We start from the raw sequence: 22234 nt of genomic DNA on the forward strand, positions 1-22234 counted from the left end.
TTTAACTTTAAAAATGTGAACACTATGTAAGTGGTGAACCCAGAAAAAAAAGACCTGTGCTAAATCAGTTTATTAAAAAACAGTACATTACATTAAAACGTTGCAGCTGTTGTTCAGGGGGATGTCGGCATTTTCTAGAAAACCGGCCTGCTCATTGCTGGCATTTACAATGGTCCAGATAGCCTGAAGAATAATTTGCTTTATATACTTCACACTTGGCCGGTTTGTTTGATTCTTTCGTACTGCACTGCTGGCTACCATTTGGTTCTCGGCGTTTTGTAGGGATCAGTTTTTTGACAGTTTTCTAGAATGCAAGCAGCAGAGGTACAAAATAATTTTCCTCAGAGGCAGCGGGTGAATGCCTGCAGTTTTCATTCGCGGTCTAATCCAGGTCTTGTCGTTTTAACCACACAAATGAAGGCCAATCACCTCGCCAATATGATCTGGCCGATTGCTTTTCTTACTGTTAGCCACTTTTTCTGTTCGCATTTGTGCATAGTCACACCTATTTTACAAAGAACTACTTCAGTTCAAAGCCTGTGAGCAAAAACCTCTGTCAATAGACCCTTGTGAGTAAACCCTGGTCTCCTGAGAATAAGAGGGCAGCTTGCAGCATTAAACTTGTGGAGTTTTTTCAGATTTTTAGGTCTCGCCTGACCCAGCACATGCGCTGGTCTGGCGAGACTTATTGAGAGGGCTCCAAAAAGTGCTACCAGGCCAGCCTAGAGGTACAGTGCATGTGCGCGGGAGCGCGCGCCGCGCTTTACCGCTATTACTTTCACTTTTGCGGCCGTACGGCCGCTTCGATGTGTGATTGCGATTGCGATCACTTCCACTTTCGCGGCTGCATGGCCGCTTTGCATAGCCAATAGGTCTCGCTTTTGGGACCTTATAAGTATTTAGTTATGCAACTGTTGCATAGCTAAACACTTATAAGGTCCCAAAAGCGAGACCTATTGGCTATGCCAATGCTTGTTTTAAAAAAAAAAAAAAATCAGACACAGAGTAGTTCCACCGAGGAAAACTGCCCCCACCCCCCCCCCCCCCCGCCCCCCATGGATAATCCCCACAGTGTTATGTTAGTAATAAATTATGTTTATAATTTTTATATACCGCAAATTCATCAATTGGTTTCTTGGTGTGAGGGCATTATCAGACGTTTGGGCAAGTCAGTAAAATTTGAATAACCAGGTCTTTAGGTGTTTCCTGAATAAAGTCCGATACGTTGCGTCGATAGAATAATTGAATAAGACAGGCACTTCAAATGAAATACTGCATCTTCCAGTCCGTTTTTTCCAGAATCACAAAATCCTCAGGAAATTTGTGGAGAAGGAGCGAAGCTCCCGAATGGGAATTTATTTTTTAAATCTCCTGGCTATAAATCGAGGGCCAATGCCATGTATGGCCTTAAAGGTAATATAACAGACTTTGAATTTAAATCTATACTCCATAGGAAGCTAGTGTAAGTATTTAAAAAAAAGGGGTACCACTGTGCTGACACTATTAATGAAAGTGCCTACACGGTCCCCGTCCAGTCATTCGAGTTAAGCATCTTCTGCTGACATCTGTGCACATCGCTCATGATTAAGACTCCTCGTTTTATGGCTTTTATTTTTAGGCCTGGCTTGACAGCAAGGCCTACAGTTACCAATTATTTAAAATATATGTAAAGTGGGCTTTATGTCAGCCCATAGGAGTATTTTTCTCTCACCTAATACTGTTGGCTGTTTGGTGCATCATTCCACTTCTTTTGGAATGTTTACATTGAAATGCACGAGGGACTATTATACATCCCAAATGTACAGTGAACAATCACATTGTTGTAAATTAAGGCAGAATGTGATTAAGCATTTACTGAAAACATTAGTGTTTCCCTTTTATCGTGTTTTCCCCATTATGTTGGCCGAAGTCCGGACTCCATTTTGTATTGACATGCTGCCACGTGTTCACCACGAGGAGAGTCCGACCTCTGTGTTAGTTGCTCTTGTAATCTGCCTAGCAACAGTTATAAATAGCTCCCTCTTGTCCATCTGGCGCATGCCCAGACTTGACCGCATCTGTTATAATTAGCTTTGCTTGACCATGTGTTTTCGCGGGCTCAAGGAGTGTGTTAGCTCCGCCCATGTATTGATTTAGAATCGAGAATGACCCTAAATGGTAATGTTCTTCGACTTCATGTACTATCCACCCACTCATGAGCCCCTCTGTTGTGTATAAAAGGGGACTGTGTACGAATGTTCTGTGTGCTACTCCTTGCAATACTGAAGAGTGTTGTGTGGATTGTAGGACCACCCTTAAGGGTTAATAAACGTTGTTTTTGTACTTTGCAGTTTCCGTGCCAACTTCCTTATAGATCTCGTTACAGAAGAGCGAACCCTTGTCTCTTGCGGGCCTAGCTGGGGCTTGTATTCATCAATTGGCGCCCAACGTGGGGCTCATCGGCGACTCGGATGCTCGAAGGACTGGTCGCGACGAAGGTGAGGAGTTTGGCCAGGGACGTGATCACTGCCAGCGGCGTCTTAGCCTTGGCATCCCGAGGTTTTTCTTCCTTCCCTTCCGAGCTGACCATCTGGGTGGCGCCGGTCATCGACTGAGACCTCTTCTGTCGGTCCTGCCGTGAGAGCCGTTTGGGCGATTGTGGAGCTTGGCAGTTGGAACCTGGACTCTTGATTGGTAAGAACCGTTGTACGGTACTTGCTCCGAGTTTTGAAGCCTGGTCTGGCTATTTGAGTTTGATTGATGGTGACTAGTCATATTTTGAATTTGTCTTTGTGAACATATATGCGTTGCAACACATATAGGCAGGTAATGTGGAGAAATTTCTCCGGAGCTGTGTAAACTTGGAACGGCGCAACGATTAAGTGCCATTTTTCTTGATAATACTGCATATTTTGCATTATTCCTAACATGCCTGCTTTTAGCGCACTCCGTAAGTGGTGCTGCTGTTTGGGTAACCGGTTGAACCTCGAGGAATCTGCTCCAGCTCCCCCAGAGGGGACTCCTAATAGGGATATGTACGTGAAGCATGGTCTTTCTTCCATAATGTACAGCACATTGTGGAGGAAATATACCAAGAAGGATCCTGAGTTGCGATGGCCTTTGTATGGATCGTTTGATATGCGTAAGATTGAGTATGTGGAACAGTGTATGTGTAAGCGACGTGCTCGTCAGGATATGTTTGAGTGTGTGCGGTTATGGGTGAAGGAAGTGCGTGAGCGAGAGAAACGTGAGAAAGCATTGTTTGATAAAGAGCAACGAAAGAATGATCATGTGCGAGCACAGGAAGCAAAGCGTCGGGAGGACAAAGAACAGACGGATAGACAAGAGAAAGAGCGTAGGCTACAAGTTTCGGGTCAATATGTTGTTCGCCAGCCAATTTATCCTGTCCTTAATAATCCTGATGACGATTTTTATTTACTAGATCGCTCTCCGCCCCCTTATGTTGGCGCATCCGCTCCGCGGCCGCAAGATTCCGACCCGGCTTCGGGTAAGGTAGACACACGGTCCATGTTGCCAGCCGAGCAAATGGCTGAGCTTCGGCAAATCTCCTTCCGTGCGCTGAAAGGCAAGGTATCCCAGGAGGAATTATTTCAAATTTGGGGGCCATGGCAGGAGAGAGATAAAGTGTATTTTCTGGGTCATTTCGCGGATGAAGTGATTAATGCTTTCCGAAAATATTCTCATGTTTTTGAGCCTGACGAAGTGTCTTCGGATGCCAGAGCAATACGTAACGGTGCTTTTTCTCCCTCTAAGGCTCCTGAGGCGGCTCGGCGGCTGTTCGCCTTGCGGGACGAGGTACTGGCCCTTCGAGAGAAAGCACGCCAACGAGCGGAAACGGAGAAGCAGTCGGATTCGGTTGCAGCAGAGGGCCACCCATCCGCCTCCCAGTCAGATAAGGATGACATAGTGCATGCTAAACCAATGCGAGAGGCGGCGCCTTTGTATGTTCCTCCTAAGGGAGCGGGGACTAGCTCCGATATTAACTCCGTCGATGCTAAGGGATATTTCGTGTATAATTGGGTTTATACTCCATGGCATAGAGCCGATGTTATGGCGTTAAAGAATGCATTGCCTGACCCCCGCAAGAATCCAGCGGCCTTCTATGAAGAAGTCGAGGGGGCCTTGAATTCTTGCATTATGACCTTAGCGGATATAGATCTGTTCTTTGGCCTTATTCTACCACCGGACACGTGGCGATCTGTCCGAAAGGTGGATGATATAGTTGCTTTTAAGGCCCGGTGGTCTGACCTTGAGGATGAGGATAGGGAGCGGAAGCCCGCACAGAAAACCTCCCCGGAATATTCTAGATCTCCCTGCTGCTATTGTGGCTAAATTAAAAACAATAATCCCCCCCAAGAAGATTGACTGGAATATGTTGGCGGCATGTCAGCAGAAGGTTGATGAGTCAGTGGCAGATTTCTTCACGCGTTTTGAAGAAACGTTCCATGATTTTAGTGGCCAGTCGCTTACCGACGACACAGGCCGCCACCTTTTTGCGGACAAATATGTGGCTAATCTACTGCCGGCAGTTGCGGCCCGGTTAAAAGCAAGTGAGAGTTCTTGGTCCTCCGCGACACCGACGGCCCTTCTGACCATCGCCCAGTATTATGAGCGTCAGGAGCACGAGGCGAAGGGCCAGGAGGAGAAGAAGTCAAAAGATCTCAAAACGAAAGTTATGTTAGCACAAGTATATGGCCCGCCCCGCCGGGGTAATAACAATAGGGGAAGGAGCGGATCTTATGGTCCCCCTTCGGGCCGACCTGATTTGAATAAGAACCAATGTGCGTACTGTAAGCAGTTGGGCCATTGGGCCAGGGAGTGCCCAGCGTTGCGCGCTTCGCGGCAGGGGCACACTCTGGGTGGCCAGAGGGGGAGAGGGGGCTTCTCGAACTTTAGAGGGACCTCTAATGATAATGTCCGTTTTGATACGGCCGGACAGCACCGAGATAGCTCGAATATTTTTGATCACCAGCATCAGTACCATGTATCGGACATCGATCACTCGGGATATCACGATTCTCAGCATGCATAGGAATGCGTAGGATGGGGGTCCGAATCAGTTGAGGTGCCGGTCGATCAGACGGGTCCTTATGTATCGGCTGAGGTTTTAGGTTCTACTGATCAGTTCCTAGTGGATACAGGAGCGACACGTAGTGCATTGTCTAGGTACTTGGTTCCGGGGGCTCCCCCATCCGGCTCAATAGTTACATCGGTAGGGTTTGACGGTACACTTTCCCGAAGCCCTCTTTCACAGCCCCTTGCATTTAAAGTTGATTGTTTTTCTGCGCCTTGTCCGTTTCTGCTTGCTCCGTACACACCGGATAACATTATGGGCCTTGATATGTTAAAGCACTTTAGGGCTACAATTCGCTGTTCCCCCGAGGGTGTGAGGGTGATTTTAAATGACAACTACCCCCGATCTGGGCGGATGTGTACGATCTCAGAGGATGCGTTGTTGGCTACCCTCCCCCGAGCTTTATGGGCCACGTCGGACACGGATGTGGGACAAATGGTGATTCCTCCGGTCCACATTAGTGTCCAGGAGGGGGCGGTGCTACCACGCCTCCCCCAGTATCGTATTTCCCAGGAGGGCGAGGAAGCTCTCATACAGATTGTGCAAGATTTGATCGCGGTAGGAGTAGTGGAAGAAGTTCCCTATAATATCTGTAACAGTCCGATTCTCCCTATTCTGAAAAAGGACACGGATGCAAAGGTTTATCGGTTCATAATTGATTTGAGGGAGGTGAACAAGATCGTGATACCTCAGTACCCGGTGGTTTCCGATATCACGACGTTGCTCACCCTGGTCCCGCCTACGGCGACCGTGTTCTCAGTGATTGATTTGAAAAATGCCTTCTTTTCTATTCCCATTCACCCTGATAGCCGATTCCTTTTTGGGTTCACATTAAACAATAGATCTTATCGCTTTTGTAGAATTCCCCAGGGCTACACAGAAAGCCCTAGTATTTACAGTCAGGCCTTGAAACGACAGTTGGATTCCTTTGCTTTACTCGAGGGGGTCGCCCTCATTCAATATGTCGATGACATCCTGTTGGCGGCTGACACCCTGGAGTTGTGCGAGGAAAGTACGATAGCCTTACTTTCCTTTTTAGCATCCCACAATCACAAGGTCTCTAGGAAGAAATTGCAATTCTGTAGACCAAAGGTGACTTATTTGGGTCACCTTTTGTCTAAGGAGGGGCGTGCACTCACACCAGATCGTATCCAAGTAGTTTTGGACACACCAAGGCCATCCACGCAGAAGGATGTGCGTGCATTTTTGGGTCTTGTTTCTTTTTGTAGACAGTGGATATTGGGGTTTTCACACATAGCTAAGCCATTACTAGCGCTCTTGACAAAAGACACGCCCATCCCGATCCCCTGGTCAGATGAGTGTGACGCTGCTTTTCAGCAATTAAGACAGGCCCTTTGTTCAGCACCAGTGTTAGGGACCCCTGATTATGCAAAACCCTTTTCGTTGTATGTGCATGAGAAAGATGGATGTGCATTATCAGTCTTAGTGCAGATGCACGGCGATAAGCAGCGCCCTTGTGCATACTTTTCGGCTGTGCTTGATCCTGTCGCCCGAGCGTTACCAGGGTGTTTTCGCTCGGTTGCGGCGACAGCTGTGTCAATACGGCAGAGTGAAGGAATTGTATTGTCCCATAAACTGTTGGTGTTAGTTCCCCACGCTGTTGATGCTCTGCTTAATCAAACAAAGACGCAGCATTTGACCAGTGCCCGTTTAACGGGATATGAGTTGACGCTTTTGGCTCCTCATATTACGTTAAAAAGGTGCGTGACATTAAACCCGGCCACATTGTTGCCATACCCCGAGACCCAGCCTGAGGCGCAGAAAGCGCATGATTGTATTCTTGTGACTGAGGAACAAACAAAGGGTCGTATTGATCTCCAGGATACGCCCTTTTTAGATGTAGATGGAGAGTTGTGGGTAGACGGATCATGCCTGAAGCTACCAGATGGTACGACTTCAGCAGCGTATGCAATTACCACGTTACAGACGATAGTGGAAACAGCACGCATACCACAGAAATCAGCTCAAGCAGCGGAACTGATAGCGTTAACACGAGCGTGTGAGCTCAGTACAGGATTGTGTGTGAATGTTTACACAGACAGCCGCTATGCCTTCGGAGTAGCGCACGATTTCGGCCTACTCTGGAAGGAGAGAGGGTTTCTAACGTCACATGGGGTACAGATAATGCATGGGGAGTTAGTTCATAACCTTTTAACTGCATTGACATACCCAAAGAAAATCGCCATTGTTAAGTGTAGCGCCCATAGGAAAGTGGTTGATAAGGTTGGAGAAGGGAATGCGTTAGCAGATCGAGTAGCACGGGAGACTGCGATGCAGCCCGGTACTACTGCCATGTATGTAGTGAAGTCACAGGTGGAGAGATGGCATGATGCGAAGGAGCAAGTGCGAGAAATACAAAAGACCGCTTCTGACAAAGAGCGGGAACAATGGGTTAGCGAAGGAGAGCTGGATGACGAGGGTTGCTGGAGAAATAAGCAGATGGATAGATGGAAATTACCCACGGCTTTTGTACAACCTATGGTCCAGATGGCACATGGGCTAGCACATGTTGGAGCTTCCGCAATTGTGAAATTGCTTACTCAAGTCTGGGAGCATCCAGAGATTGCTAGCACAGCAAAGAGGGTGGTGCAGACCTGTATGATTTGTCTGAAGTACAACCCAGGGAAAGGCACGCGAACTCCAGCAGGAGGATTTGCGACACCCACTGCACCCTTTGAGGTTCTGCAGATGGATTATATCCAGCTTGAGCGCTGTAACAATTTGAAGTATGTTCTAGTAGTGGTTTGCGCCTTCAGTAAGTGGGTTGAGGCGTACCCTGCGAAAGACAATACTGCAATGACTACAGCGAAGCTATTGCTGAAAGAGTTTTTCCCCCGATACGGCGTCTGTAGACTTCTGTGGAGTGATAATGGCCCTCACTTTGTAGCGGATGTTATAAAGTATGTCTTGAAGGGCCTAGGCATCACTCAGAAGTTCCATGCCGTGTTCCACCCTCAGTCTGCAGGACTAGTCGAGAAGTATAATGGTACACTGAAGCTTAAGATCGCCAAAATTCAAGCTTCAACATCTTTGACTTGGCCAGACGCCTTGCCACTGGCGTTATTGTCAATTAGGTCGGTGCCACACTCTCGAACCGGCCTTACACCCTATGAGATTGTATTTGGACGCCCAATGAATATCTGGGGTCCACCAAGGCCTAAGGCTGTGTATGATGTACCTTGTGTAATGATGAGCGATTATCTGGCACAGTTAACGGATAACTTGGTTTCTATTCATCAACAGGTCCGAGAGGCGCTCCCTGATCGGTCTACCGGTGAAGGACATGGTCTCCGGCCTGGGGATCATGTCATGCTGAAGGTCTTCGACAGAACGAACAGTTTGGAGCCGAGATGGATCGGACCTGAGCAAGTCCTTCTTGCAACGAGGACGGCAGTGCGAGTCTCGAACAGGAAGAATTGGATCCATTCCTTGCACTGTCGAAAGGTACCGCCCGGACTGGTGGAGTCTGCCGTGCTGACCGATCAACGAGAAGTCCTAGCAGCAGAGACAGGCCGTGTTGCGAGGCCAAACGACACTGAGGAGCTCTTTTCGGACCACACGACTTCTGGAGGAAGGCGATATCATCTGCGACCAAGGAAGTGAGATCTTCAGTACTGGGACATACTGTCAGAACGGCCCTTGGGTTAGTGAAACGGAGAGCCGCTGAGGCAAGGGGGGGGGATCAGCCCTGCATTAGTGTAGCGACACCCGTCTTGGCCCGTTGGTGAAGAAATCAACCGCTGCCCAAGGGGAAGAGTTCTGACAGACTTTTAGTTTCAGGAAGATATTAGGGTATTGTTTCCTTTGACATGGAGAAAAAGAAGATTTTTTGTGCGTTGGGGTTCATGCTAACAGTAGCTATCGTTGGTATAACCACATGGTTTGTGGAGGAGGCAACTCCAGCTCGAGAGACACTTGTGTTGACGACTCCAGTGCCTGCGGAGCACTACTTTTACACATTGCCATATCAAGAGTTGAAGCATCGACAATCCTATTTGAATAACACTTTCATTCAGATGCTGCATCACACCCACGTTGCTACAAATGCTACGAACTGTTGGATATGTGGGATGATGCCAGCCCATCAGAAGAAAGGAGGTACGCCATTCATACCACTTCCTTTCTCACACAATGGCTCTTGTAGAGCATGGTACACTTTGTTGTTTGCCACTCGGAAACCGACAGTGGGACGACTGCTTTTTAGACTTAATAAAGAATGTCATCAGGACAGAAATGGATATCCACAAGCAAATGGAACAATTTGGGAATGGGAAGAGTACCGACCAGACAATGAATCCATTCCCTATATCTTTACGAACACTAGAGACACTATGGGGAAGGACAAGTTTGTGATCCAAGTGGCACAAGCCCAAGCGGACCTGTGTGTCCAGAGTGTGGGTTTTATCCCTGTTGGTGTCAGTGATTGTTTAACTGTTCTGAATATCGACGGACTGAATAACAGCACCTTCCTAGCATCCCATAATACCTATTTTGTATGTGGAAATAAAGGTTATTACCGTTTGCCGGCTGGGTGGTCTGGGGTATGCTATGTATCATTCCTACTACCCCCTGTATTCCTAGCACCTGCATCGTATCATAAAGACTTGAAATTGTTGAATAATGTGACTGTAAATAGGTATAAACGTACTTTATCGACGGATGATGTGGATCAGACTGATACCAGTTTGCAACAGTATATTGATTTTAACTTAGGATTGTTCTTCTTTGTTGGTGCCGCCTTGAATAGTAGGAAGATCCGAAGATTAACAAGAGTGGTAGAAGCTGTGACAAATCAGACTGCTGCTGCTCTTGGGAATCTTACGGAAGAATTACAGATTACCAGAATTGTTGCATTGCAGAACCGTATGGTATTGGATGTAATGCTAGCTGATCGAGGAGGAGCCTGTAAAATTATTGGAAGTAGCTGCTGTGTGTTCATTCCTGATCATACACCATCCGTTTATAACGCCATTAATAAGCTGCATAAAATAGCAGCTGAAATCCACACGGAAAACGGCACTTGGTCCTTTTCTGGATGGTTTTGGGCATTGGTTACTGCCTGGGGATGGAAGGTCTTAACTGGTCTTTGTATTATCATAGCAATTCTATTCTTTCTCTGTATGTGTATTCAATGTGGACCATTATGTTGTTCTGTATGCATTTCATTCTGCATTCCAGATAAGAAAGCTATTGCCGAAGTTGCCCGTCAGAAGGGTCTAGCTAAAGAGGTTAAAGGAATGATGATAATTGACGTATACGATGATTATTCTTGGAAGCCAGATGTCTTCAGTAAATGCTGAAAGGGTCGTCTGTTGTAAATTAAGGCAGAATGTGATTAAGCATTTACTGAAAACATTAGTGTTTCCCTTTTATCGTGTTTTCCCCATTATGTTGGCCGAAGTCCGGACTCCATTTTGTATTGACATGCTGCCACGTGTTCACCACGAGGAGAGTCCGACCTCTGTGTTAGTTGCTCTTGTAATCTGCCTAGCAACAGTTATAAATAGCTCCCTCTTGTCCATCTGGCGCATGCCCAGACTTGACCGCATCTGTTATAATTAGCTTTGCTTGACCATGTGTTTTCGCGGGCTCAAGGAGTGTGTTAGCTCCGCCCATGTATTGATTTAGAATCGAGAATGACCCTAAATGGTAATGTTCTTCGACTTCATGTACTATCCACCCACTCATGAGCCCCTCTGTTGTGTATAAAAGGGGACTGTGTACGAATGTTCTGTGTGCTACTCCTTGCAATACTGAAGAGTGTTGTGTGGATTGTAGGACCACCCTTAAGGGTTAATAAACGTTGTTTTTGTACTTTGCAGTTTCCGTGCCAACTTCCTTATAGATCTCGTTACAGAAGAGCGAACCCTTGTCTCTTGCGGGCCTAGCTGGGGCTTGTATTCATCAACATGGCAAACTAACCCATAGATTTACTGTATAGAGAAAACAATTGTTTTAGGCCTTGCTACAGACAGCTGTAACTGTTTAAGATCTCATGTCACCAATACAGATACAAACATACATACACGTACAGTACAACTAGAATGGGATTTTGGTGAACCCCTTCAGCCATTGGCTTTTGAGATTGTTTTACAAAGTGCCATTTACTGGGTGGCTTTTCCTAAAGCTTGGTATTTCATGGATGGTTACTTGGGGCTTGAACTAATGTCACTGTAATCATTGCATTACTGCTCCTCCTTTGCTGTCTCTGCACCTTTCCCCACTGCCCCAGTCTCCCCACCTCGCCCCAGTGCAGGATGATGGCCGCACTGTCCTGCTTGTTACCTGTGCTGCTGGCCGCTTTACGCTCCAGCTTGTCCTTAAGTTTGGCTTTGTCGATGTTTGCTGAATTGCTTAAAATATTCGTAAAGTTAAATCATTCCACAACAGCCCCCGTACATGCAGACATTCTGGTGATGGCCTCCTCTGTTCACTACTGGCGACCACTGATGCTTCCTCACCAGCCCTGCACATAGCAGAGGAGTGGCTGCTGCGGACACTCCGACCTCTCGCAGGGCGCTGAGCTTCAGGGAGTAGTCACGCCCGTTGGCGGTCTAGAGCCACGTGGGGTACACCTCCGCCCCGACCCTGTAACAACCAAAGTCTTCTCTATGAAGGCACCCCTGCTCCTTGAGCATCCCAAGCACTTCCAAGAATGAATGGCTACAGGAGCCCCAGGTAAAAGCCTCTCAAGCCTGCAAACGAACCCATGGGCTACTTTTTTTTGGTTTTCTTTTCTTTTGCTTTTTTGATTTTGAAATGATTGGATTTGGGTGAACGTTTTTTACCCTCTGCTGCCACAAAGCTGAAAAAACAAGATACGACTTGCTGAATGAACAGTGGGGCTTATTTTTGTTTAGATCGTTGGTGTCCTACCAACTCCAGATGCGTCTGGAAGTGGCCAGGAAAGTTTGGAGATTGAACAGCGCGTTGCTCTCAGTTATTCCTTCTGCCACCATGTAGTGTCTCACTGCTACCTTCCCGAGGCTGTGCACCATTCTGCTGGGCGAGTCGTAAGGCCATTCATGTCTCCACCGCCTCCCACTACCACTCAAAAGATTGGTGCCATGACCATGCAGAGCACAAGTCAGATGCTGTGACCTTAGTCTGGATAGACCTAACATATCCATAACTCCATACGCACATACCCACATTTCACAATGCAAAACACTTGCTGAAAAACTAGGGGCGCATTGCAGGACTTCTCTCCCTCGTTGGTGTATTGTCCTAAAATCTGCACTGTCTAACTCTGCCAGCAAAACCAGTCGGGGCTGGAGTTCGGGTTTGGTATCACACAAAGTCAGGAGCATTAACAAGTAAGAATGTGTGCACTCTGAAAGGCATAAGGACTAATCCTAAGAAACAACGCAACACTGCAAAAATACACAATTTATCGAAAATTCACACAAGTAACAGTTTAAAAACATCTGGAACTTACTCCTCGTTCCTGTTTTTGGTGCAGGGGTGGAAAAGGACCTTAAGAGCATTCCTGAGCTTTAAAGAGCTAGAATTTGGCCTGGAACGGTCTTCAGGCAATGTGAAAATGTTGCCACTGACATGTCCGGCAGTCTCTACCAACAACGTGTCAGAATTTAAAAGCCACAGCTGTGGAGAGAAAATAAAAGTACATTCACCATAAGTGCAAACAGACTTAACTTGTCATATTATTCTAGTTCAGATATACAGTGCTCTATAAATCACAACCTTTTAAAGGTTCTGAAATAAACAGAGATGTCATGGGCTGCATCATAGGAAAGACAGCACGTTTGATTTCAAGGTCGGATACCGAGGATAAAAAAGAGAAGTTCTTAATGTGATGACCTTCTACATGCTCAGGTAGGATTTTAATGCCGACAAAACACAATCACACAAACTGCTCTTTCAATCTGTTCTAACTCGTAAGCTATCATAACGGTAATAAGACATCCATGTGGGCCTGGAACAGAGTTCTGAAGCCACTGAGAGCCATCCCTGTATTTTGGTAGCCATTCTTAACTTAATTTACTTACCGCTTTATACATTGTTTTTGTACAGATGCCCCACTGACAGGCGGCTACCCCACAAGCCTTTTCATTGGGGCAGGAGAGTAAGGACCTTACAGAGGAACAGGATGGAGACAATAATCAGCAGTCAGAGAAGCAGTTAGTGACAATTAGTCAAAATGCCTATATTAGCACGACCTGTATTTTACAAAGCATGATAATATGCTGGGAGAGATTAGCATAAGGTTGAGTGTTACAAGTGTAAGGATCTTCCCACAAAATGTTTGAACCTCACATGCAAAACCAAAAGGAGTGGGGTGGGGAAGCCCAAAGCAGGTATATGGGTATTTTGAAGGGAAGCATTGATCAGGGAGTCATGGACATACACAAACGTGTGCACACGTCAGTGGGTTTTGAATGTTACCCCTTGCTTCTAGGGTACCAGTAAAGTGAGAGAATGTTGGTTTCTTTCAGTCCTGACGTGAAAGGCAAGCTCCTTGAAGCTAGGCAGTCATCCTAGTCAGAATACCTTGTACATGTTTCAGGAGTCAATGGACCACTGTGAGTACAATCATTATCCGTAGAGGCAAAATCAGCAGAGGTAGAATCCTGCTAAGGATGCATAGGTGGAAGTATTCACTGTTGGTGACATAGTTGACGTAGGTATCAACAACAAGTCATCATCGAACAATATTCTCAGATTTATGATTTTTAATGCAGGTAATCAGGCAACTGGTAGAGCAGATAGAGGTGAATGAACTGTTAATGAGATGACATGAGATTAAATCAGTTGATTATTGCAGAAATATCTCCATCTTTGAAGCACAGAGGCCAAGCCAATTTAAAAGCAGCTTGGCAAAGCTCATTTCCATGTTTTAACAATCCCAAGTGAAATATAAAAAAGTTTTTGGACAGGAGCGAGATTGATGATCTTTTGCTCTGTTAGTATTCTAGTATGTATTTGGGTATCAGTGAAGTACACATGGCAATCCAGGTAGCAGCGGTGGGGGATCTTCATGAAAGGTGCTCGGTCATTACTGGAGAGGACCAGTCGTAGCTTGATTCTTGGTGTACCAAACAGTAGTGTTTGGTGGGTAATTGAGGGAAGGTGCTAATTTAACCATGGGAATATATTTTAGTACTGTTCTCCAAAGTCCAGTCATTGTCCATAGGGAAGCAAGAAGTGTTATTCTTCCATGTCTGGATGTCTACATTTAATGTATAAGAAATATCAGAAACAGGCTTGGTTAAGCGTTTCCATGCCAGACATGCACCATGGACACAGTAGAAAGACTATGTTCTGCTATGTCAATAGCTTATCAACAATAAAAGGTAGTCTTTTAATTCATTTACATGTAGAGTCAGGAGGGTGCTTAATATTTAAAGGAAAACTGTAGTATCCTACCCTTCTTTTTCCTTCTTGACAGAAGTATAATGGAAGTAAAAACACACTACATGTGCAAAATACGGATTGGCCATATCATTAAAAACATATAGTTTCTTACCTGTTGGTGTAGTTTTGCAGCTTGAAGACTTTCTGGATTCACTATGTTGTGCATTATTCCGCCATCTAGTGGTTGGGTCCGGAATTGTAGTCTTTTTTCTCTTTTTTTTTCCGTGGCCCAGGTGGGCATCGACATACCACCATTTGGTGTCCTTCATGACGTCGACGTGCTTCCTCCGGAAGCTCCCACCTTTCGCCGCCATATTCGGATTCTTTTTTCTTGTCTTGTGTTATTCTTGTTTTTCCTCTTGCTTTTTAAAGTCTTTTCATCTTTAATCCCTTTCCTCCTGTCTCATCATTCTGGCGGAGGAGGGTGGGTTCGCTGATGAATCCAGAAAGTCTTCAAGCTGCAAAACTACACCGACAGGTAAGAAACTATACGTTTTGCAGCATGAATCTTTAGGATTCACTATGCTGTGCATAGACTTTGTAGCGGTTTGTCCTTATTGTGGTGGCTGGGTGGAAGATGAGCACTGGTTACTGAATATGTGTTGTAAGACCTTCTGTCCCACTTGCGCTTCTTTGTTCATTTGGATATCTACACAGTAGTGCTTAGTGAACGTGTGCACTGAAGACCATGTTGCAGCTTGGCAAATGTCTTAAATTGATAACAACAAAAAAATAAATACGTATTTGTAAAGCGTGAACTACTCACCCTTATGGGTCTCAAGGCGCTGGGGGCCGTCGTGGAAATTAAGCGAGCTATTGCCCAGAGTCACATGGTGCTGAGCTGAGCTGCCGCCGAAGACAGGGATCGAACCATAAACCCTGTGCTCCGAAGTCAGCTGCCCTGGCCGCTGCACCACACCTCTCCAATTGGTGTGTTAGCTAGAAACGCAATTGTTGCTCCTTTCTTCCTTGTTGAGTAAGCATGAGCTGCACCTTGCAACGGTTGCCTTGCTTGTTTGTGGCATAGTTGTATGGTTTGTGCAATCCACCGTGCAATGGTATTCTTGGTAACCGGTTGTCCCAAAAAACTGCTGGCGAAGGAGACAAAGAGTTGCTTTGTCTTTTTGCACTCCTTTGTCCTTTCTATATAGTGCATCACAGCCCCTCTGGCGTCCAGTGTGTGCAGCGCCCATTCTGTGCTAGTGGTTGATTTTTGGAACAAACTAGGTATTTGGATTGTTTGGTTGATGTGGAACTGTGACACCACCTTTGGCATGAAGTGTGGGTCCGTTCTCATTACAATCCTATCACTGTGAATCTGCAGGTAGGGCACTTGAAGTGTTAGCGCCTGCAACTCACTTACTCTTCGTAGTGATGTGATAGCCACAAAGAAAGCCGTCTTAAGCGTGAGCATGTGCAGTGTAGCCTTGTGAATCGGCTCAAATGGTGACTTCATCAGTTGAGTTAGCACTACGTTGAGGTTCCATGCCGGTGCTGGCATTCTGTTTGGAGGTGCGATTTTCTTTGCTCCTTCTAGAAATCTTTTTACTACTTGGGAGGTGAAGAAACTTTTCCCTGTTTCCCCTCTAGTGTAAGCCACTATCGCCGCTAAGTGCACCCTTAGGGATGTGTAGCTTGGTTTACTTTGCAGTATATGTGTTAAGTATTTTAGTACTGTTGACTCCTTTATAATTTTCCTTTGCAGTTTCTCCCTAATGCACCATTTGGAGAATCTTTTCCATTTTGCTACGTAGCATTTCCTTGTGGTAGGTCTTCTCGCTTCTCTGAGCACTGCCATTGTGCTCGCCGGTAGTTTGAGGTGTGCAAACTCTAGGTCCTCAGGAGCCATGCCGCTAGGCTGAGGCTCTCTGGCTCTGGGTGTAGCACCCTTCCGTTCTGCATTGTTAACAGGTTCCTTCTTTTTGGGAATCTGTGTGCTGGTGCATGCGCCATCTCTACTATTTGTGAGAACCATGACTGTCTGGCCCACTGAGGTGCTATTAGTATTAGCAACGTGTTATTGATCCTGCATTTGCTGAGTACCCTGTGTATCAGTGGTATCGGGGGAAAAGCGTTTGCAAATGTCTTTGAACAACTTATCCATAGCGCATTCCCTTGTGACCAATGGTCTGGTTGTCTGGATGCGAATTGCTGGCATTCTGCATTTTGATGTATTGCAAGTAGGTCTATTTGTGGTGTACCCCACTTCCGGAATACTCTCTGTATTTCCTGTTGGTTGATCTCCCATTCGTGGGACGCTGACGTCTGCCTGCTGAGTCTGTCTGCTTCCACAGTGTCCTTCCCCGGGAGATGTATTGCTAGTAGGTCTATGTTTAGTGGAATGGCCCATGTCCATATTTCCTGTGCTAGCCCTGATAGTGCTACTGATTATGTTCCTCCTTGTTTGTTGATGTAGAACATGGTTGTGGTGTTGTCTGTTTGGAACAACACCCTGTTTCCATACAGCTCCTTCTGTAAGGCCTTTAAGGCTAGGAACACGGTCTTTTGTTCCAGGTAGTTGATGTGCTTGACCGCATCCTGCTGCGACCATAGCCCCCTCGCCTTCAGCTTGTTCATGTGCGCCCCCCACCCCACCTGGGAGGCGTCAGTTGTGATGGTCACTGTTGGGAGTTGGTTGTGTGAATGGTTTCCCCTGTGATATGTTTTCTTTGTTTCACCACGCTATTTCTTGATGCACTGTGTGTGTGACAACCACTAGATCTTAGCAAAAACCAAAGGAAATGATGGACGGAGTGTTGAACATTGCAAGCACTCACCCCCAGTCAACTGATCTGGGTTTAATCCATCACCGTTCTTTAGCCCACTCTGCCACCCCAGTTCAGACATGGCCATATGCAAATCAGTCTGACCCTGTGCCTCATGGGAACAGTCCAGCCCGAACTGCCAAGCCATGTCTTCCCTGGACCGGAAACAAGCTTCTTAGGACAGGTTTCTGGCATTTCAGCCGTCTTCAGCCAGGCTTGCTTGAATCCAGTGGCAAAGTGAGCAAGGGACTCACGTCTGAGCATACCCTGCCAACTTATGGCGAACAAAGCAAAAACCAAAGGAAATAATGGGCGGAGTGTTGAACATTGCAAGTACTCACTCCCAGTCAACTGATCTGGGTTTAATCCATCACCGTTCTTTAGCCCACTCTGCCACCCCAGTTCAGACATGGCCATATGCAATTCAGTCTGACCCTGTGCCTCATGGGAACAGTCCAACCCGAACTGCCAAGCCATGTCTTCCCTGGACCGGAAACAAGCTTCCTAGGACAAGTTTCTGGCATTTCAGCCATCTTCAGCCAGGCTTGCTTGAATCCAGTGGCAAAGTGAGCAAGGGACTCACGTCTGAGCATACCCTGCCAACTTATGGCGAACAAAGCAAAAACCAAAGGAAATGATGGACGGAGTGTTGAACATTGCAAGCACTCACCCCCCAGTCAACTGATTTGGGTTTAATCCATCACCGTTCTTTAGCCCACTCTGCCACCCCAGTTCAGACATGGCCATATGCAAATCAGTCTGACCCTGTGCCTCATGGGAACAGTCCAGCCCGAACTGCCAAGCCATGTCTTCCCTGGACCGGAAACAAGCTTCCTAGGACCGGTTTCTGGCATTTCAGCCGTCTTCAGCCAGGCTTGCTTGATTCCAGTGGCAAAGTGAGCAAGGGACTCACGTCTGAGCATACCCTGCCAACTTATGGCGAACAAAGCAAAAACCAAAGGAAATGATGGACGGAGTGTTGAACATTGCAAACACTCACCCCCAGTCAACTGATCTGGGTTCAATCCATCACCGTTCTTTAGCCCACTCTGCCACCCCAGTTCAGACATGGCCATATGCAAATCAGTCTGACCCTGTGCCTCATGGGAACAGTCCAGCCCAAACTGCCAAGCCATGTCTTCCCTGGACCGGAAACAAGCTTCCTAGGACCGGTTTCTGGCATTTCAGCCGTCTTCAGCCAGGCTTGCTTGAATCCAGTGGCAAAGTGAGCAAGGGACTCACGTCTGAGCATACCCTGCCAACTTATGGCGAACAAAGCAAAAACCAAAGGAAATGATGGACGGAGTGTTGAACATTGCAAGCACTCACCCCCAGTCAACTGATCTGGGTTTAATCCATCACCATTCTTTAGCCCACTCTGCCACCCCAGTTCAGACATGGCCATATGCAAATCAGTCTGACCCTGTGCCTCATGGGAACAGTCCAGCCCGAACTGCCAAGCCATGTCTTCCCTGGACCGGAAACAAGCTTCCTAGGACCGGTTTCTGGCATTTCAGCTGTCTACTAGATCTTCCCAACTCCCCGTTGCCTGTGACCATTGCTGCTGTATCCATTCGTGGAATGGTGTCGTGTAATCGAATATTTGGCACCAGATGGCATGACGCCATCATTCCCATCAGCTTGCTCACCGTCCTCACTGTCAGAACTTGCCCCTTGCGGTAAAGACGTGTTTCCTTCAGTATTGCCAATGTTCTTTTCCAGCTGGGGAACACTTTGGCCTGTATGGTGTTGGTCACCGCCCCTAAGAATATCTTGATTTGCTCCAGCTCCGTTGACGATTTTTACCAATGGAATGAGAAACCCAGTTGCGTCAGTGTTAGTATGACATGCTCTATGTGTTGGTTGCATTGGCTGTACGAACTTGCCTTTACGAGCCAGTCGTCGTGGTAGGGGTATGCGTGTATTCCTTGCCTTCGTAGGTGCGCTGCAACAGTTGCTAGGCATTTTGTAAACACCCTTGGTGCGGATTTGAGTCCGAATGCCAGTACTGTGAAGTGGTAGTGACTTTGGTTGATCACAAACCTTTGTAGACGTTTGTGTTTGTGGTTGATGGGGATGTGTAAGTACGCGTCCTTTAAATCTATAGTTGCCATGTAATCTCCTTGTTGTATTTGTGATATTACTTCTTGTAGGGAAGTCATTTTGAAGTTTTTATGAATTTGTTCAAGAACCTCATATCTAGGATAGGTCTTAGTGTTTCGTCCACCTTTGGCACGAGGAAGTAAGTTGAGTAGACCCCTTTGTTCCTCTGATTGTCCGGCACCATCTCTATCGCCTCCTTGCTGAGTAGTTCTTGCGCCCCTACTCGCAAGAGCGAGAGTTACTTTGCTGAGTGTGCCTTGCTTCTTGGTTTTCTGTTTGGATGTTGTTTCTCTAGCTCTATACAGTATCCGTATTGTATGATGTTTAGTAGTCATTTGTCTGTTGTGACCTTCCTCCACTCCTGGATGAAGTTTCTTCTTCTGCCCCCTACTGGTGTTGTGTGTTCGAGGTACTGTTTGTCGTGAAACGTCCGTTTGTTGCTCTTTCTTACGTCTTTGTGCCCACCCCGTGGTGTTGCTAGGGTGGGGGTTGGCTTCATGGCGAAGTCACTTGGAGGGGGGCTGTGGGACTTCTCTTCATTTCTGTCCTCGTCCGTTTCTGCGCCTTTGAAAGGACTGGCCCCGGGGCTGGTACTGCCAGTTCTGCTGCTGCTGTCCCTGATGCTGCTGGCCTTGGTTGTTCCCTTGGTAGCCTTGTTGAAAAGTTTGGTGTGATGTGGTAGGCACGTTGCCCCCCCTACCACCTGGTCTTCTTGTGGGTGTTCCCCTTCTCATCCCCATGAACTGAAGCTCTCCCATGGACCTTGCTGTCTCATTGTCCTTCTTTAGCTGCGTTAACTTGTCGTCAACCGGTGCGCCAAACAGTTGCTCTCCGTTAAAAGGCGTGTTCAGGATGTTGCTTTGCACCTCTGGCTTGAATCCAGAAATTCTGAGCCATGCATGTCTTCTCTCGGTCACTCCTATCATCATTAGTCTGCTGGACGTCTCTGTAGCATCCAAGGCCGATTTTAAGCATGTGTTCGCCATGCTTTTGCCCTCTTCTACCAGGTGAGCCGCTCTTTGTTGGTACTGGTCTAGTAGATGCTCTAGGAGTTGGCCTACTTCCTCCCAGTGCTGGTATGCGTGCCTGTTGATCAGGGCATTGGAGTTTGCGATGCGCCAATGGATTGCCGCATTTCTCTCCACCTTTCTCCCTGTGAGATCCATCCTTCTACTCTCCATGTCCGGAGGTGGTCCGGCATTAGTGGGCACATTGGCCCTCTTCCTAGCCATTGCTGTAATTATGGAGTCGGCTGGTACTGACCCTTGGATGTATGCAGGGTCCTTAGATGAATGTTTATACTTCTTCTCCATTCTTGGAGTCACATCCTTGCATACTGCTGGTTCCTTAAAGGCCTCTCTTCCTTGATCCAGCACACTAGGGAGCATGGGCAGGAACTGGCTCCTAGTTTGTTGAGGCAGTAGAGTTTCCAGGAGAAAACATGCCTTGGGCTTCTCCTCTTCCATTTTCACTCCATATGTCAGTGCAGCCTTTTGGACGACCATGTTGTAGACCCCTATGTGGTCTGGCGGCGAGGGTCTCAAAGGTTAAGTGTCTACTTGTTCTTCCGGCGATTCGGCTTTGAGATCCTGCCATTCGAAGTCTTGTGCCCCCCGAGGACGTCGAGTCCTGGTCGGATTGCTGATCCTCATCGCCATTGCCCTCAAAATAATAGATTTCGTCCTCCTGTTTCTCGACCGGTTCGGGCGTTTTCAGCGGTTCTGTGTCCTTGTCGTCTCTTTCGACTTCGAGCATGGGTTTCGGCGGGATGTTATATTGGCTCATCTTCTCGTCGAAATCCCTTTTCCGTTGCAGGATGCTCGCCATTTCGCCCTCGAGCCTCATCTTCTCCCTCTCCATCTCGGCGACATGTTCGGCGTCGAGGTTTGGAGCGCCTCGCTTCGAGGCCGTCGACGACGATGCAGGCCCTTCTTTTCTCTGCGTCGAGGTGTCCTTTTCGGGGGCAACCTTCGACAATCTAGGTTTTTCGAGGGCTTTCGCCGTTTGGGAGTCCTTTTTGAAGGATCTGCTCGGCTGACTGTCCTTTGTAGATGTTGCTTTCGTCGAGTGTTTCGGCGGCAATGCTCCCTTCGAGGACTTGGCTTTACTCCTACAAGTGTCGCTCGGGCTTTAGCTTCACCCTTTCGAGTGTCGCTTGAGTGTCTAGGGGTCGAAGACTCCCTTATCTCCTTTGACGGCTTCTTATGTACCTCGACGACCGTGCAGTCCTCTGGTCCTTCGGCGATGTTGTCTTCCTCTCCACTGGAGATGCCCAAGTCCAGGAGCGATGGGGGTGGCCCCTGCCCCAGCATGGTGTGGTTCGCCCTTCTCTGCCTCTCCCTTACTCTGAGTGTCGGTGTGAACGCCGAGCACGAGTTGCAGTCCTCGCTGTTGTGGTCGAGCGGCAGGCAGAGGTTGCAGACTGGATGCTGGTCCTTCTGGGCGTATTTGTGGTGGCAATTGGTGCAAAACTTGAAAGGCGTTTTGGCCATTCCAGCGCTCAGGGAGCCCCCTGCGAGCGCATTCTCCGTTGAACGTCGAGATCTCGGTGGAAACCTAAAGGAAGAGGCTGAGTAAAATATAACCTTCCACTCTGTTTAGGCATTTGGATTATCGTGTAATGCCATTCAGGTGTGCAATGCTCCTGCTATTTTCCAGTCTTTTCTGCTGTCTTAAATCATTTTGTACTCATTTATATGGATGATATTATGAGTTTCTCTCAGACTCTTACAGCATCCCGGGCATGTGACCTTAATGTTATCCAGGCTTCAACAACATTTTGCCCTCAAGTCTGAATTTAGGAATTTGAGAAAGAGGATATTGAATTATCTCGGTGTTCAACTGAATGCTCTGGTTTATAAATGTACCCCAAAAAGTATTAGCAATCCTTAAATGT

At 47.1% G+C, this 22234-nt stretch overlaps 1 protein-coding gene across 2 annotated transcripts in view; it reads right to left on the reverse strand.

Moving 5' to 3' along the window:
- The window catches only part of UBE3D (ubiquitin protein ligase E3D), a 1075540-nt gene that overhangs the window by 583800 nt on the left and 469506 nt on the right, over positions 1–22234 (reverse strand). For both annotated transcript variants that reach the window (XM_085611020.1, XM_085611019.1), the window contains exon 8: positions 12534–12700. In XM_085611020.1, coding sequence (XP_085467146.1) covers positions 12534–12700 — 167 coding nt within the window. The remainder of the gene's footprint in view (positions 1–12533; positions 12701–22234) is intronic.

This window comes from Triturus cristatus, chromosome 6 (genome assembly GCF_964204655.1).
Source record: "Triturus cristatus chromosome 6, aTriCri1.1, whole genome shotgun sequence".
NCBI classification, from domain to species: domain Eukaryota; kingdom Metazoa; phylum Chordata; class Amphibia; order Caudata; family Salamandridae; genus Triturus; species Triturus cristatus.